Raw genomic sequence first — 16,856 nt, 5'->3', positions numbered from 1 at the left:
GAGAGAGGATCCGAGACACCAGCCAGCTACTGGACCTCAGCACAGGACCAGGCTGTGAAGGGAGAGGGAGAGGGAGAGAGGATCCGAGACACCAGCCAGCTGCTAGGAAGAAAGGATGTTTGTTTGAGTTTGATAGAGTAAGAGAGAGAGAGAGAGAGAGAGAGAGAGAGAGAGAGAGAGAGAGAGAGAGAGAGAGAGAGAGAGAGTGAGGACTGACCTGTCTGGGCAGTGACAACAGGTGTCGCTTACCTGGAGTGAGAGAAGGAAGGAAGAGACAGAGAGAGACAGACAGCGGGAGTGAAGGGAGGAATATAAAAAGAAAGGCAGACAGGGAACCAGAGAGAGGAAGAGACAAAGAGGGAAGAGCGAGAAAGAGAGAGGGAGAGAGAGAGAACGGAGGAGTAACAGCCGGGGGTGAGAGCAAGGGAGACGAGAAGGAAAGAGAGTGAACGAGGGCGGCAGGAGAACAGACAGACAGCAAAGAAGAGAAGACGCAGGTGTCAGTGAGACTGCTGTACTCACAATGGGTAAGAGGCTGGCATGTTACTGGGTGCAGTTTAAACTGGTCTGAGGGATAAACTCTCAGTGAGCTGCCTGGGCCGGGCTGGCTCATTCAGGCCACGAGACTGATCAGCTTGTTCCACTGGATGCAGCCTGGAGATCGGACTGCTGGCAGGGTGATCAGGGTGATTCCTGTATTCGGGTGAAGATTGCTCTGAACTGTGATCACTTGTATTTCAATTTGATGTTGTGTTGTTAGTGGGAAGATTGCAGTGTGACTGGGAGTCTGCTGTGCCAGCAGGGGCAGAAAACGACAGGACTGCAATGCAAGTGCTCTGATTTGACAGTCAAATGTGTGCGCGCGCGCGTGTGCGTGTGTGCGCGTGTGCATGTGTGCGTGTGTGTGTGTGCGCGTGCGTGTGTGTGTGTGTGTGTGTACGTGGGCAGGATTCCTTTGGTAAGGCCACATCTAGCCCTGGGTTGTTTTTGTATCTGTATGAATGACTGTGTGTGTCAGTCAGTTTACATATCTAGAGTCATTGGTAAACTTTCTTTACTCACTATCCTGACCTCTCTCTCCCCTCTCCTCCCATATCTCCTCTATCTCCTCAGACCAGATTTGATGATGATTAGATTGATTGGGTTTGATGGATTTTAAAAAACCCCCCCCCCTCTCTCTCTCTCTCGGGGGGGGGGGGGGGGGGGGGGGGTCTTCTCTTTCAGAGTAGAGAGGAGAAGCAGAGCGAAGAGAGTAGCTCCAGCAGAGGAGACCCCAGAGAGAGACAATACGAAAAGTTGTTATGTGTAGGAGGGGAACGCGACAAGATTAAGATGTGGGGAGAGTTGGGGGGGTGAGAAGATGAGATTTATGAGCATGATTTTGTGAGTGGGGGGGAGAGCATAAGATTCATCAAGATTGATCTGATGTTTGATTTACAGAGATCTGTAGTAGGAGAGAGGCGAGAGATGACAGAAGCATAACGACACAGATTCCCCCCCTCTCTCTCCTCTCTCCTCTCTCTTGCCCGTCTCCTCCTCTCTCTCTCTCATCTCTCTCTCCTCCCTACCTCCAGAGCAGAGGGAGAGAGCGAGAAGAGCATAACGACAAGAGATTGAAGGGATGATGAGTTATTACCCAAGATGGGTTCTTTCAAGATAGTCCTACCCTATTCGACCCCCCCCCCTCTCTCTCTCTCTTCTCCCCTCTTGCTGTTCCTCACCCCCCCTCTCTCTCTCCTTGCTGTTCTACCCCCCCTCTCTGTATTGCTGTGGGCCCGCAAACAAGCACGACCTGGTGGGGGGGTGGGGGGGTCTACCTCGGGGGGGGGTCTCTCTCTCTCTCCTGTAGTGCTGTTTGATGGGGGGTCGGGCACCCGGAAGGCCCCCCCCCAAAACGAGAACCCGATAGATTGATGGGGTGAGAGCCAGAGAGACATAACGACAAGAGCCCGCTTTTATTAGATTGCTTACCCCCCCCCCTCTCTCTCTCTCTCTCCCCTCCCCCCCAGGCTCTCTCTCTCTCTCTTCTCTCTCTCTCTCGCTCTCTCTCTCTCTCATCTCTATCTCTCTCTCTCTCTCTCTCTCTCTCCTCCTCTCTCTCTCTCTCTCTCCCCTCCTCCCTCTTGCTCTCATCTTTGTCAGTCTCTCTCTCCTCTCTCTGTATTGCAGTGCGCTCAGTCAGTGTGGTTGGGATCATCATCGCTGTGTGTTTGTCTCTCCTCGTGGTCGGGCTGCTGTGTCTGCTCTTCTACAGCTGCTACAAGAACGGCTTCGGCTCCAGGAGTAGGTCACCTCTATTGGTTTACTAGAGCTTTACAATCCTCTTACTATTCCAGTAAGGACTGGTTTACTACAGCTTTACAATCCTCTCACTATTCCAGTAAGGACTGGTTCATTGCAGCTTTACAATCCTCTCACTATTCCAGTAAGGACTGGTTCATTGCAGCTTTACAATCCTCTCACTATTCCAGTAAGGACTGGTTCATTGCAGCTTTACAATCCTCTCACTATTCCAGTAAGGACTGGTTCATTGCAGCTTTACAATCCTCTCACTATTCCAGTAAGGACTGGTTCATTGCAGCTTTACAATCCTCTCATTATTCCGGTAAGGACTGGTTCATTGCAGCTTTACAATCCTCTCACTATTCCAGTAAGGACTGGTTCATTGCAGCTTTACAATCCTCTCACTATTCCAGTAAGGACTGGTTCATTGCAGCTTTACAATCCTCTCACTATTCCAGTAAGGACTGGTTCATTGCAGCTTTACAATCCTCTCACTATTCCAGTAAGGACTGGTTCATTGCAGCTTTACAATCCTCTCACTATTCCAGTAAGGACTGGTTCATTGCAGCTTTACAATCCTCTCATTATTCCGGTAAGGACTGGTTCATTGCAGCTTTACAATCCTCTCATTATTCCGGTAAGGACTGGTTCATTGCAGCTTTACAATCCTCTCATTATTCCGGTAAGGACTGGTTCATTGCAGCTTTACAATCCTCTCATTATTCCGGTAAGGACTGGTTCATTGCAGCTTTACAATCCTCTCATTATTCCAGTAAGGACTGGTTCATTGCAGCTTTACAATCCTCTCACTATTCCAGTAAGGACTGGTTCATTGCAGCTTTACAATCCTCTCATTATTCCGGTAAGGACTGGTTCATTGCAGCTTTACAATCCTCTCACTATTCCAGTAAGGACTGGTTCATTGCAGCTTTACAATCCTCTCACTATTCCAGTAAGGACTGGTTCATTGCAGCTTTACAATCCTCTCATTATTCCAGTAAAGACTGGTTCATTGCAGCTTTACAATCCTCTCACTATTCCAGTAAGGACTGGTTCATTGCAGCTTTACAATCCTCTCATTATTCCGGTAAGGACTGGTTCATTGCAGCTTTACAATCCTCTCACTATTCCAGTAAGGACTGGTTCATTGCAGCTTTACAATCCTCTCACTATTCCAGTAAGGACTGGTTCATTGCAGCTTTACAATCCTCTCACTATTCCAGTAAGGACTGGTTCATTGCAGCTTTACAACCCTCTCACTATTCCAGTAAGGACTGGTTCATTGCAGCTTTACAATCCTCTCACTATTCCAGTAAGGACTGGTTCATTGCAGCTTTACAATCCTCTCACTATTCCAGTAAGGACTGGTTCATTGCAGCTTTACAATCCTCTCACTATTCCAGTAAGGACTGGTTCATTGCAGCTTTACAATCCTCTCATTATTCCGGTAAGGACTGGTTCATTGCAGTTTTACTACTTTGCTACCACATGGATTTTCACAGCAAGTGTTTTCTTTTTTGCTTTTATCAGTGTCAGACCGGCTCTCTGGATTGAAGTGTGAAGTTGTGTATGTGTATGTGTGTGTGTGTGTGTGTGTGTGTGTGTGTGTGTGTGTGTTGTGTGTGTGTGTGTGTGTGTGTGTGTGTGTGTGTGTGTGTGTGTACAGGCTGTGTTGTTTGCTCTGTGTGTGTGTGTGTGTGTGTGTGTGTGTGTGTGTGTGTGTGTGTGTGTGTGTGTGTGAGTGTGTGTGTGTGTGTGTGTGTGTGTGTGTGTGTATTGTAGTCCGACACAAGAGTTGTAGACCTCGTGCTCTGTGCCCCCCCCCCACCGTGTGGTTGATGTGTGTGTGTGTGTGTGTGTGTGTGTGTGTGTGTGTGTGTGTGTGTGTGTGTGTGTGTGTGTATCAGACTGTGTTCTCTTTGCTCTGTGTTGCAGGAGGTCCGTGGATGTGGAGCTGGCCCTTCCTTTCACTGGGGATGCGACGGCCGGCGGCAGAGGGGTGAACTACAGGAGCATGGTGGATTAGGGGAGGGACCCCGACCGGAGTGCAGGTGACACGCATACTCTGCCCCAGGGCTCCCCAGAGCTGCAAAAACAACGAAGCTGTGCGCCGACCCGCCCATCATGAGCCACTGCTCCGTGTTATAACAATTGCTTGTATCGTTCTCAACACAGCACGCTTACTGACGAGCGTCCTTTTCAAAGCGCTTCTGAAAAGACTCCTCACAGCTGAATAAGCACATTTTATCCTGCAAACAGAGACCATCCTATACGCAAAACACACACGCTAAACACGAACAAAAACGCATGTTTACGTATGTCTGTGATTTATAACTTGGGTTGGGGGTGGGGGAAGGCAAAATGACCCTGCATGTTTACCATGGTAAATAACTTTGAAAGTGTATCCCTACAGTACGCACTGAGCTGTCTAACATCTGCCCCCTGCTGGTTGTTTTGCAGGTGACATGTCGTATAAGTGACTGCAGCTCTGAGGGGCTGCAATGTACATGGAGTGATTCTGTAACACAGCTCCTGAGGACTGTGCCACTGAACACACTGAGAGAGACTTCTGAACTTCATCCACCTCTCCTGGGGTGTTTGTGAATCTAGCATTACAGGGGGGCTCATGGGGGGGGGGGGGGGTTCTGCACCACACCTCGGAGTGCGCGGGACACGGCGAGCGCTGTCTGTTTCTCTTCAGATGGGGAAATTTGAAAGATTAAGTCGCTTTGAATACCTTTGCTGGGTGAGAAACTCACAGTCGTTCTGCTGCACCCAGTCCTTCAGAGTTCCCTTGTTTTGACATGGCCGGGTGCCAGCAGTGTGAACGCTAGCGCTAGGAACACGTCTGTATTCTGATTGATAGGGGCTGGCCCTGCAGCTTACAGAGCTGTCGTTGCACAAACTCCTGCCTCCGGGTTGCCTCGCCTCGATGGGAGGTTTCAGAGCTGCCTTTTCTAATGGCTTTTAATTTCTAACTTTCTTAACTTATTTCTGAAAGTGGGTGACAGCATTAAAAATATAACCTTTACAATAAAATAGATTTCTACAGACTAATATATATATAACGTATTGACTGTTTTAAGAGGGTATTAAAGCTTTGAAAGAGAAAAAGGGCTTGTCCTGTCACTATGTACAGAGACACAATGCTCTGAATACAAAGACACAATGCTACTGAATCTCTGTTAACTGGTACGCATTCAATTCAAACAGTCTACTACTACCACGAAGAAGAAGAAGAAGAAGAAGAAGAAAAAAGAAAGAAGAAAGAAGAAAGAAGAAAGAAGAAAGAAGGACGACGAAAGAAGAAAGAAGAAAGAAGAAAGAACATTCTTAGTAAAGAGAACTTGAAGAAAAGAAGAGACTGAAGGAAGGAAGAACAGAAGAACACAAAGAAAAAAGAGCAGGAAGGAAGAAGAAGAAGAAGATCCTTAAGAAAAAGCTTCAGAAAAGAGAACACGAAGAAGAAAGAAAATCTTCTGAAGAACATGAAGAACATGAAGAAGAAGAAGAAGAAGAAGAGAAGATGAAGAAGAAGAACAAGCCAGACACGAACTGAAGAAGAAAGAAGAAGGAAAGTTACTCATTGAAGAAGGTTCTAAGACGCAGAAACATAAGAAGTCAAGAACAGCCCAACTTTTAGACTTTTTTATAGAAGAAGGTCGTGTGTTAACGAAATGACGCGTGCTATGAACCTGTATTTCTGCGGAAGAAGCAGAGACTGTAACTGAAGACAAATTCTTTTTCTTCAGACAAAAACGTTATGCAGACTTCTCTCTTATCAGAAGATTTCTTTCTGCCGAACTTGGTAGTGAGCTGAAGACGGTAGTTTAGCCCCTAGCTGTTAAAAGATGAAGAAGAAGAAGAAGAAGAAGAAGAAGGTGAATCTTGATGTTTCTTCATTGCTTTTGCTTGACTGACGGCCAGACTAGACCTGATAAAGAGTTGTTGTTAAAATCTGAATGTTCTGCTTATGGATGCCTGAGACTAAGTCCAAGATGCTGCATTGAAACAGATGGTATTTTCTTTTTCCAAAGTCTGTTTTGCTAAATATTCTAGAAGCTCTTCCTGACTCCTGCCGTCACTTTAACAAGAACAGTGTAGTCAACATCACACTTTGAAATGCCAGCAAACGACCCAAACCAGCCTGCTGTTGCCGGGGAGAAGCTCGGAGAGCAGGCCTGCCGGTTTGTAAGGTTTCCGCTTCCTAACACACAGTTGAAAATAGAAACATGTTTCATGACATGAAAGATCTAGGGGTGGAAACTGAAACCACAAGAGCTTGTTATTGAGTTTGAAAAGCTGCATGACGCGCTCGAGCAACAGCAGAATCTGGACTGAAGAGTCAGAGGAGTGAAAACACAGAGCAGAGTCACCCTGTGTGTCAGGGAGGGGTGTGTGTGTGTGTGCTGGACACTTTGTATCAGTGTGTCAGGGAGGGGTGTGTGCTGGACACTTTGTATCAGTGTGTCAGGGAGGGGTGTGTGTGCTGGACACTTTGTATCAGTGTGTCAGGGAGGGGTGTGTGTGTGTGCTGGACACTTTGTATCAGTGTGTCAGGGAGGGGTGTGTGTGCTGGACACTTTGTATCAGTGTGTCAGGGAGGGGTGTGTGTGTGCTGGACACTTTGTATCAGTGTGTCAGGGAGGGGTGTGTGTGCTGGACACTTTGTATCAGTGTGTCAGGGAGGGGTGTGTGTGTGTGCTGGACACTTTGTATCAGTGTGTCAGGGAGGGGTGTGTGTGTGCTGGACACTTTGTATCAGTGTGTCAGGGAGGGTGTGTGTGCTGGACACTTTGTATCAGTGTGTCAGGGAGGGGTGTGTGTGTGTGCTGGACACTTTGTATCAGTGTGTCAGGGAGGGGTGTGTGTGTGCTGGACACTTTGTATCAGTGTGTCAGGGAGGGGTGTGTGTGTGCTGGACACTTTGTATCAGTGTGTCAGGGAGGGGTGTGTGTGTGCTGGACACTTTGTATCAGTGTGTCAGGGAGGGTGTGTGTGCTGGACACTTTGTATCAGTGTGTCAGGGAGGGGTGTGTGTGTGCTGGACACTTTGTATCAGTGTGTCAGGGAGGGGTGTGTGTGCTGGACACTTTGTATCAGTGTGTCAGGGAGGGTGTGTGTGCTGGACACTTTGTATCAGTGTGTCAGGGAGGGGTGTGTGTGCTGGACACTTTGTATCAGTGTGTCAGGGAGGGTGTGTGTGCTGGACACTTTGTATCAGTGTGTCAGGGAGGGTGTGTGTGCTGGACACTTTGTATCAGTGTGTCAGGGAGGGTGTGTGTGCTGGACACTTTGTATCAGTGTGTCAGGGAGGGTGTGTGTGCTGGACACTTTGTATCAGTGTGTCAGGGAGGGGTGTGTGTGCTGGACACTTTGTATCAGTGTGTCAGGGAGGGGTGTGTGTGCTGGACACTTTGTATCAGTGTGTCAGGGAGGGGTGGTGTGCTGGACACTTTGTATCAGTGTGTCAGGGAGGGGTGTGTGTGTGCTGGACACTTTGTATCAGTGTGTCAGGGAGGGGTGTGTGTGTGCTGGACACTTTGTATCAGTGTGTCAGGGAGGGGTGTGTGTGTGCTGGACACTTTGTATCAGTGTGTCAGGGAGGGGTGTGTGTGTGCTGGACACTTTGTATCAGTGTGTCAGGGAGGGGTGTGTGTGCTGGACACTTTGTATCAGTGTGTCAGGGAGGGGTGTGTGTGCTGGACACTTTGTATCAGTGTGTCAGGGAGGGTGTGTGTGCTGGACACTTTGTATCAGTGTGTCAGGGAGGGGTGTGTGTGTGCTGGACACTTTGTATCAGTGTGTCAGGGAGGGGTGTGTGTGTGCTGGACACTTTGTATCAGTGTGTCAGGGAGGGGTGTGTGTGCTGGACACTTTGTATCAGTGTGTCAGGGAGGGGTGTGTGTGTGCTGGACACTTTGTATCAGTGTGTCAGGGAGGGGTGTGTGTGTGCTGGACACTTTGTATCAGTGTGTCAGGGAGGGGTGTGTGTGTGCTGGACACTTTGTATCAGTGTGTCAGGGAGGGGTGTGTGTGTGCTGGACACTTTGTATCAGTGTGTCAGGGAGGGGTGTGTGTGTGCTGGACACTTTGTATCAGTGTGTCAGGGAGGGGTGTGTGTGTGCTGGACACTTTGTATCAGTGTGTCAGGGAGGGGTGTGTGTGTGCTGGACACTTTGTATCAGTGTGTCAGGGAGGGGTGTGTGTGCTGGACACTTTGTATCAGTGTGTCAGGGAGGGGTGTGTGTGTGCTGGACACTTTGTATCAGTGTGTCAGGGAGGGTGTGTGTGCTGGACACTTTGTATCAGTGTGTCAGGGAGGGGTGTGTGTGTGCTGGACACTTTGTATCAGTGTGTCAGGGAGGGGTGTGTGTGTGCTGGACACTTTGTATCAGTGTGTCAGGGAGGGGTGTGTGTGTGCTGGACACTTTGTATCAGTGTGTCAGGGAGGGGTGTGTGTGTGCTGGACACTTTGTATCAGTGTGTCAGGGAGGGGTGTGTGTGTGCTGGACACTTTGTATCAGTGTGTCAGGGAGGGGTGTGTGCTGGACACTTTGTATCAGTGTGTCAGGGAGGGGTGTGTGTGCTGGACACTTTGTATCAGTGTGTCAGGGAGGGTGTGTGTGCTGGACACTTTGTATCAGTGTGTCAGGGAGGGGTGTGTGTGTGCTGGACACTTTGTATCAGTGTGTCAGGGAGGGTACGTGCTGTACATTTTGTAACAGACACACCATTCAGATAACATTTTCTGATATTTGCCGAGTTAAAAAACTAAGAATTCCATCAAAATCAGCAAAGCCACGCTGCAGGAAGGGTGGAGCAGTGGAGAGGGATTTCACCGCGGTTTCTCTCCAGTTGAACTCTGCTGAAATGATTGCTAACACCTTGCATTAAGTGTGTTTACAAAGCAATGACATTGTAAATACACAACTGCATGTGTAAATACAGTGTAATTACAAGAAAAGCACTAGAAACTAATAACGATTTCATTTTGTAATTCAGCATGCTGTTGCAATGTAACCACACATTCGTGTGTGTGATGACTGTTATTACAAAGCACTTACAGTGCCAGTAAAGACGCTCAAAGAGAAAAGGGCTTGTAACTAGGAGGTCCCCTGTTCAAATCACTGACTCACTGTGTGACCCTGAGCAAGTCACTGAACCTCCTTGTGCTCCGTCTGTCAGGTGAGACGTTGTTGTGAGTGACTCTGCAGCTGTTTGATTTGTGAAAGCGTTGCACTTTGCACATGCTTCAGATAACGGATCATGTTGTCTCAAGTTTTCCAGTCTGCTGGCCTCCCTTTGATTGGCCCTGCTGGTGTTTCCACAGCCCCCCTTTTCAATGCACTGGAACCCCTCTTTATAATCCTTATTCATTATCTTGGTTTTGAAAAGGAACAGAAGGGACCACGCTGTTGGACCGCACGCTCTGTCCAGCGCAGACAGGGGACGCTCCAATACCTGCTCTCTACAGAGAGCAAGGAAAGACCTGTCCATCATCCACGCGGGAAAAAAAAAAGCCTTTGTCTTTGTCTCGCACTTTCCCTGTTTCAAATTACCAGCCTGTCTCTTGTTCAACTCAGTTCTCTGGTTTCCTTGAAGCTTTGAGTCCCAGCTTAACCACAGACCACAGCATCTCTCCACTCCCACCCTCTCACACAAGAATGAGGCAGGCTCTGTAGCTGTGGTCTGGAGCAGCTCATTCTAGGTGCTCAAACAAAGGAGGTGTGAACTTGGTAAATGTCACAGAGTGTGAAATGTTTCTCATATTCACTCAGATATTCTCAGAAACATTTTTGTGATTCAGTTAATCGGCAAACAGAACTTCCCCATTAAGGAAAAGAGTCAAGACCCCGAAAGCAAAAGTGAATCTGATATTAGGGCAGATTTTCAATAGCAGCCCCTCGAAGTGAATCTGAGAGGACAGGACTGATTTTCAACAGCAGCCCCTCGAAGTGAATCTGAGAGGACAGGGCAGATTTTCAATAGCAGCCCCTCAAAGTGAATCTGAGAGGACAGGGCAGATTTTCAATAGCAGCCCCTCGAAGTGAATCTGAGAGGACAGGGCAGATTTTCAATAGCAGCCCCTCGAAGTGAATCTGAGAGGACAGGGCAGATTTTCAATAGCAGCCCCTCGAAGTGAATCTGAGAGGACAGGGCAGATTTTCAATAGCAGCCCCTCGAAGTGAATCTGAGAGGACAGGGCAGATTTTCAATAGCAGCCCCTCGAAGTGAATCTGAGAGGACAGGGCAGATTTTCAATAGCAGCCCCTCGAAGTGAATCTGAGAGGACAGGGCTGATTTTCAATAGCAGCCCCTCAAAGTGAATCTGAGAGGACAGGGCTGATTTTCAATAGCAGCCCCTCGAAGTGAATCTGAGAGGACAGGGCTGATTTTCAATAGCAGCCCCTCAAAGTGAACCTGATATTACAGGACAGATTTTCAATAGCAGCCCCTCACAGGGGTGTTTCCGAGCAGGGTCTCTCTCGTGTTATAAATCGGTTTGTTTGCTTGCTCTTTCTGTTCTGCGCTCAGCAGTCTCTCCTAATCCTTTGACCACGTGAGGAAACTGTAATTAGAATCCAGCACGTTGTGTGGGACAAGGTGCAGGTTTCAGATTCCCTTCCAAACCCACAATGTAAGTCCTGGATCTGCTTTCTTGTAAATTGTAGGCTAGCTTTTTTGAAACGCACAGCCGTTCATAGAAACTGGTTTAATTTTACACACCAGCACATCAGATAAGCAGAAGGGCTTTATGCACAAAGCCTTTCTCAAGTTTACCAGGTCATTTTGAAGCCCCCTCTGTTTTTATCATGCTTACATACAGATAGTAGCATGGATTGAGCAGGGTGCCCCATGGCTTTATCCTGTCTGACTGGAATGTGGTGTGCAGTTACTGTGCGATATTGCAGTAACCCTTTATCAAGGCTTCCCAAGTGATCTGTGGGGTTAATGCAGTTCAGAGAGGGGCATGTGACGCGGTCGCATCGCGGCCCAGGCTGACTGTCGACAGGAATTAGACTCAGAGACAGGAAGCTGCAGTTTTAAACATTGATGTGCACAGCTATTAACAAAACAGAACAAACAAGAACAAAGAAACAGACACAAGGGCCAAAATACAAGGTTAAACAAAACAATATAATCAGTGCCTGTAGGGTGGGCATTCACCTTCACTCCAGACTCCAAAACACAGTATATAAACACAGTACACAGTATATAAACACAGTACACAGTATATAAACACAGTATCAGCTCACAGCACACAGCACACAGCACATAGCTCACAGCTCACAGCACACAGCTCACAGCACACAGCACACCGCTCACAACACACAGCTCACAGCACACAGCACACAGCTCACAGCTCACAGCACACAGCCCACAGCCCACAGCTCACAGCACACAGCTCACAGCACACAGCACACAGCTCACAGCACACAGCACACAGCACACAGCTCACAGCTCACAGCACACAGCTCACAGCACACAGCTCACAGCTCACAGCTCACAGCACACAGCACACAGCCCACAGCTCACAGCTCACAGCTCACAGCTCACAGCTCACAGCACACAGCACACAGCACACAGCTCACAGCACACAGCTCACAGCTCACAGCTCACAGCTCACAGCTCACAGCACACAGCTCACAGCACACAGCTCACAGCACACAGCTCACACACAGCTCACAGCACACAGCACACAGCACACAGCTCACAGCACACAGCACACAGCACACAGCACACAGCTCACAGCACACAGCACACAGCACACAGCACACAGCACACAGCACACAGCACACAGCACACAGCACACAGCACACAGCACACAGCACACAGCACACAGCACACAGCACACAGCACACAGCACACAGCTCACAGCTCACAGCACACAGCACACAGCTCACAGCACACAGCACACAGCCCACAGCACACAGCACACAGCACACAGCACACAGCACACAGCACACAGCACACAGCACACAGCAACACAATCACACAGCACACAGCACACAGCACACAGCTTCTGCACTCCACAGCACACAGCAACAGCAACAGCACACAGCACACAGACAGGGCAAAACAAACAACGGTCTGTCTGCCACGACACGACACGTGAGGCCACTCCCACGTCTAATCTATTTGTGAGACGGTGAGCTTTACGTGTTGTCTGTCACCTGTGATATTTCGCACCAGTGACGACATCCTACACGGACAGATGTGCACAGGGGCAGATTTAACCCTATCCCTGCCAACCTTACAATCCCACACACACTATTTACAGCAGCAGGGCTTCTGCACTGCCACAGGGGCATGCAACAGCATTACAGACAGACAGACAGACAGACAGGGGCATTGCAATAGCAATGCAGACAGACAGACAGACAGGGGCACTGCAATAGCAATGCAGACAGACAGACAGTGGCAGTGCAGTGCAGACAGACAGCCTCACTACAGCGTGGAATAGAATGCAATGCAGACAGACAGACAGACAGACAGACATACAGTGGCAATGCAGACAGACAGACACAGGCACTTCAAGGGTGACTGGCAACCCTTGGCAACGTTGCAGTTCCTTCTAATTTTCACACCCACCTACACCTCATTGTGTCTCGTTTGATTAATCTCTCTCCAGCTCTCTCAAACAAGAAAAACCTGTTTGACACCTAGCAGGGAGGCCTTCGCAGCTGAGACTTCAAGACAAAGTCAGGATGAAGATTTCAGCAGTGACAGTGCACCCCCTGAGCCTCACTACAGCGTGGAGCAGAGTGAAGATTTCAGCAGTGACAGTGCACCTCCCGAGCCTCACTACAGCATGGATCAGAGTGAAGACTTCAGCAGTGACAGTGCACCCCCCGAGCCTCACTACAGCGTGGAGCAGAGTGAAGACTTCAGCAGTGACAGTGCACCCCCCCAGCCTCACTACAGCATGGATCAGAGTGAAGACTTCAGCAGTGACAGTGCACCCCCCGAGCCTCACTACAGCATGGATCAGAGTGAAGACTTCAGCAGTGACAGTGCACCCCCTAGCCTCACTACAGCGTGGATCAGAGTGAAGACTTCAGCAGTGACAGTGCACCCCCCGAGCCTCACTACAGCATGGATCAGAGTGAAGACTTCAGCAGTGACAGTGCACCCCCCGAGCCTCACTACAGCGTGGATCAGAGTGAAGACTTCAGCAGTGACAGTGCACCCCCCGAGCCTCACTACAGCGTGGAGCAGAGTGAAGACTTCAGCAGTGACAGTGCACCCCCCCAGCCTCACTACAGCATGGATCAGAGTGAAGACTTCAGCAGTGACAGTGCACCCCCCGAGCCTCACTACAGCATGGATCAGAGTGAAGACTTCAGCAGTGACAGTGCACCCCCTAGCCTCACTACAGCGTGGATCAGAGTGAAGACTTCAGCAGTGACAGTGCACCCCCCGAGCCTCACTACAGCATGGATCAGAGTGAAGACTTCAGCAGTGACAGTGCACCCCCCGAGCCTCACTACAGCGTGGATCAGAGTGAAGACTTCAGCAGTGACAGTGCACCCCCCGAGCCTCACTACAGCATGGATCAGAGTGAAGACTTCAGCAGTGACAGTGCACCCCCCGAGCCTCACTACAGCGTGGATCAGAGTGAAGACTTCAGCAGTGACAGTGCACCCCCCGAGCCTCACTACAGCATGGATCAGAGTGAAGACTTCAGCAGTGACAGTGCACCCCCCGAGCCTCACTACAGCATGGATCAGAGTGAAGACTTCAGCAGTGACAGTGCACCCCCCCAGCCTCACTACAGCATGGATCAGAGTGAAGACTTCAGCAGTGACAGTGCACCCCCCAAGCCTCACTACAGCATGGATCAGAGTGAAGACTTCAGCAGTGACAGTGCACCCCCCGAGCCTCACTACAGCATGGATCAGAGTGAAGACTTCAGCAGTGACAGTGCACCCCCCAAGCCTCACTACAGCATGGATCAGAGTGAAGACTTCAGCAGTGACAGTGCACCCCCCAAGCCTCACTACAGCATGGATCAGAGTGAAGACTTCAGCAGTGACAGTGCACCCCCCGAGCCTCACTACAGCATGGATCAGAGTGAAGACTTCAGCAGTGACAGTGCACCCCCCAAGCCTCACTACAGCGTGGATCAGAGTGAAGACTTCAGCAGTGACAGTGCACCCCCCGAGCCTCACTACAGCGTGGATCAGAGTGAAGACTTCAGCAGTGACAGTGCACCCCCCGAGCCTCACTACAGCATGGATCAGAGTGAAGACTTCAGCAGTGACAGTGCACCCCCCGAGCCTCACTACAGCATGGATCAGAGTGAAGACTTCAGCAGTGACAGTGCACCCCCTAGCCTCACTACAGCATGGATCAGAGTGAAGACTTCAGCAGTGACAGTGCACCCCCCGAGCCTCACTACAGCGTGGAGCAGAGTGAAGACTTCAGCAGTGACAGTGCACCCCCCGAGCCTCACTACAGCGTGGAGCAGAGTGAAGACTTCAGCAGTGACAGTACACGCCCCGAGCCTCACTACAGCGTGGAGCAGAGTGAAGACTTCAGCAGTGACAGTACACGCCCCGAGCCTCACATCTTGGCTCCTCTGCTGTATTTTAACTCTTGGTGCTCCCCGTGGCTGCCACAGTGCAGTCAGTTTCGCCCTGCCCCTCTCCACTTGTTGAGCTTGTTGGACATTTTTGCTTTGCATTAAGCAGAAACAGTTTTTCAGTAAACTGTTTGCCTTTGTACAACTGTTAAACTGACCAAGCTCCTGTATTTATTTGTAAATGCATTTCACTGCATCAGTCTGCTGACACTGTGTTATAAGGGGGCAGTAACAGACAGAGAGACACACACAGAGACGCAGTGCAAACACACTTCAATCTGCTTGTAAAGCACATGCTCCCAGCACCGCAGGCTGTATTGTAGCTGGAGAAGGTCGCTCTGCTTGGTGTGGTGTGCGAGAGCCAGTCCTGTCCTTAGGGACTTCACGGGGAAGCTCCCAGCCTGGCTGCAGAGGTTTATATTTACTGAGAACTTCCCTTCTCGTTTCATCTTAAAAGGGAACCGAGCATTCAAAATACATTTCAAAGTAATCAGTTAGCTGAGGTCAGCTCTGCAATGACATTGAGAGCCAGGCTGTCTTGTGACTCATAGAGTGACAGTACTGGCTCTGGAGTTTTCCACACTTCTGACTGCTATCCTGCAGGACTGATTCACACAGCCACTCTCACACACACACAGGGCTGCAGCCAGTCACACTGCTTTCACAGGAAATGCATCCACCCTGTGCTGTACCTAACACACAGAACGATCAAAACAGACATGCACACACACACAGACATGCACACAGACATGCACACAGACATGCACACAGACATGCACACACAGAGACACAGACAGACAGACATGCACACAAACATGCACACACACAGACATGTACACACAGACAGACACACACACAGACATGCACACACAGAGACACAGACAGACAGACATGCACACACACAGACACACACAGACACGCACACACAGACATGCACACACACAGACACACACAGACATGCACGCACACAGACAGGCACACACAGACATGCACACAGACAGACACACATAGAGACACAGACAGACAGACAAACACATGGGTCCGGTCTCCTGTGCAGTCATCCTTCATGTTTCACAGGGAAGAAATTCAAACAGACAGAGGAGGTGACAGACAGCCAGGCACACGAATGACTTCATCATCCAGCCTTGTCAGAGTTTTAATGTCACAGTGCCAGTTTACCATGGGGAACATTAATATAGCTGGTACACGCTGTGACTCACTTCTTAAGCAGTGCCGTTAACCAGGCTGACCCCATGTGTTATACCCAAGGATTCTGGTTTTCATTTTTTGAGTCATTTCATTTTTCGGTGCTCATTCTGAGCTATTTTTGACTTTTATGTAAATGTTTTTTTTTTGTTTTTTTTCTGTTGGTTTTGTTTTTTCTATACTGTATGAAATGATTGTTTTCGGTTACTTTCCACACTGCTGGGCTGTATTTTTCTGTCACAATACTCACAGTAGTAACTTGACCGTACTTACACACTAAAGCTGCACCTTCTTTCCTTTGCTGTCTTCCACAACGAAATCCCTGCGATCACGGGCACATTCTTCAGGGGGTTTTGTGTGGAGGCATTTTTCTACATTTCGTTACAATTCTGTTTTAAATCCTTAACTGTAATACAGCTTTACATCCAGCTAACAAGCCTCCATTCCTGATTGGAATCTCGTTTAAAATCTCGCCAGCGAAGTCTCCAATAGAAAGGTAGGAATGCGCTGTCACTCAGTAGTTGGGGTGGGTTTAAAGTATTCAGAGTCAATGATTGATACAAGTCAGGAAGGCGGGACATTTCCCTAGATATAACACACATTCTGTTTCCAGCTTTGTGCAGAAATGCACGCTGATGAACATAGCCTCAGTTGCAGTATAGTTAGGAATCCTTATTTTTAGACAGTGCGCAGCTGATTTGAAGGTTGACATTAACAGCGATCAGCCTCTTATTAAGTACAGCTGAGCCAAGGTGAACACCATGAGACCATCGGCAGC

The 16,856-nt window shown here is 49.1% G+C and overlaps 1 protein-coding gene across 3 annotated transcripts; it reads left to right on the top strand.

The window, feature by feature from the left end:
- Positions 1–212: 212 nt before the first annotated feature.
- On the top strand, positions 213–15,636 carry LOC121304060 (leucine-rich repeat extensin-like protein 3). Of its 3 annotated transcripts, none has more exons than XR_005947909.1 (3): positions 213–527; positions 4,219–4,334; positions 4,744–5,550. XR_005947909.1 is itself a non-coding variant. In XM_041235026.1 (3 exons), exon 3 carries the CDS (start codon positions 13,725–13,727, stop codon positions 14,946–14,948), a length of 1,224 nt encoding a protein of 407 aa, XP_041090960.1. In that variant the 5' UTR covers positions 223–527; positions 4,219–4,334; positions 12,920–13,724; the 3' UTR covers positions 14,949–15,636. The 3 variants fall into 3 exon arrangements, 1 of the variants encoding a protein (XP_041090960.1); XR_005947908.1 differs by lacking the exons at positions 4,219–4,334; positions 4,744–5,550 and adding exons at positions 2,170–2,283; positions 3,814–3,846; XM_041235026.1 differs by lacking the exon at positions 4,744–5,550 and adding an exon at positions 12,920–15,636 and having other exon boundaries at positions 223–527.
- Positions 15,637–16,856: the final 1,220 nt, after the last annotated feature.

This window comes from Polyodon spathula, chromosome 36, assembly GCF_017654505.1.
Source record: "Polyodon spathula isolate WHYD16114869_AA chromosome 36, ASM1765450v1, whole genome shotgun sequence".
NCBI lineage: Eukaryota > Metazoa > Chordata > Actinopteri > Acipenseriformes > Polyodontidae > Polyodon > Polyodon spathula.
Note: the sequence above shows the minus strand (reverse complement) of the source record. Positions and strands in the feature narration are given on the sequence as shown.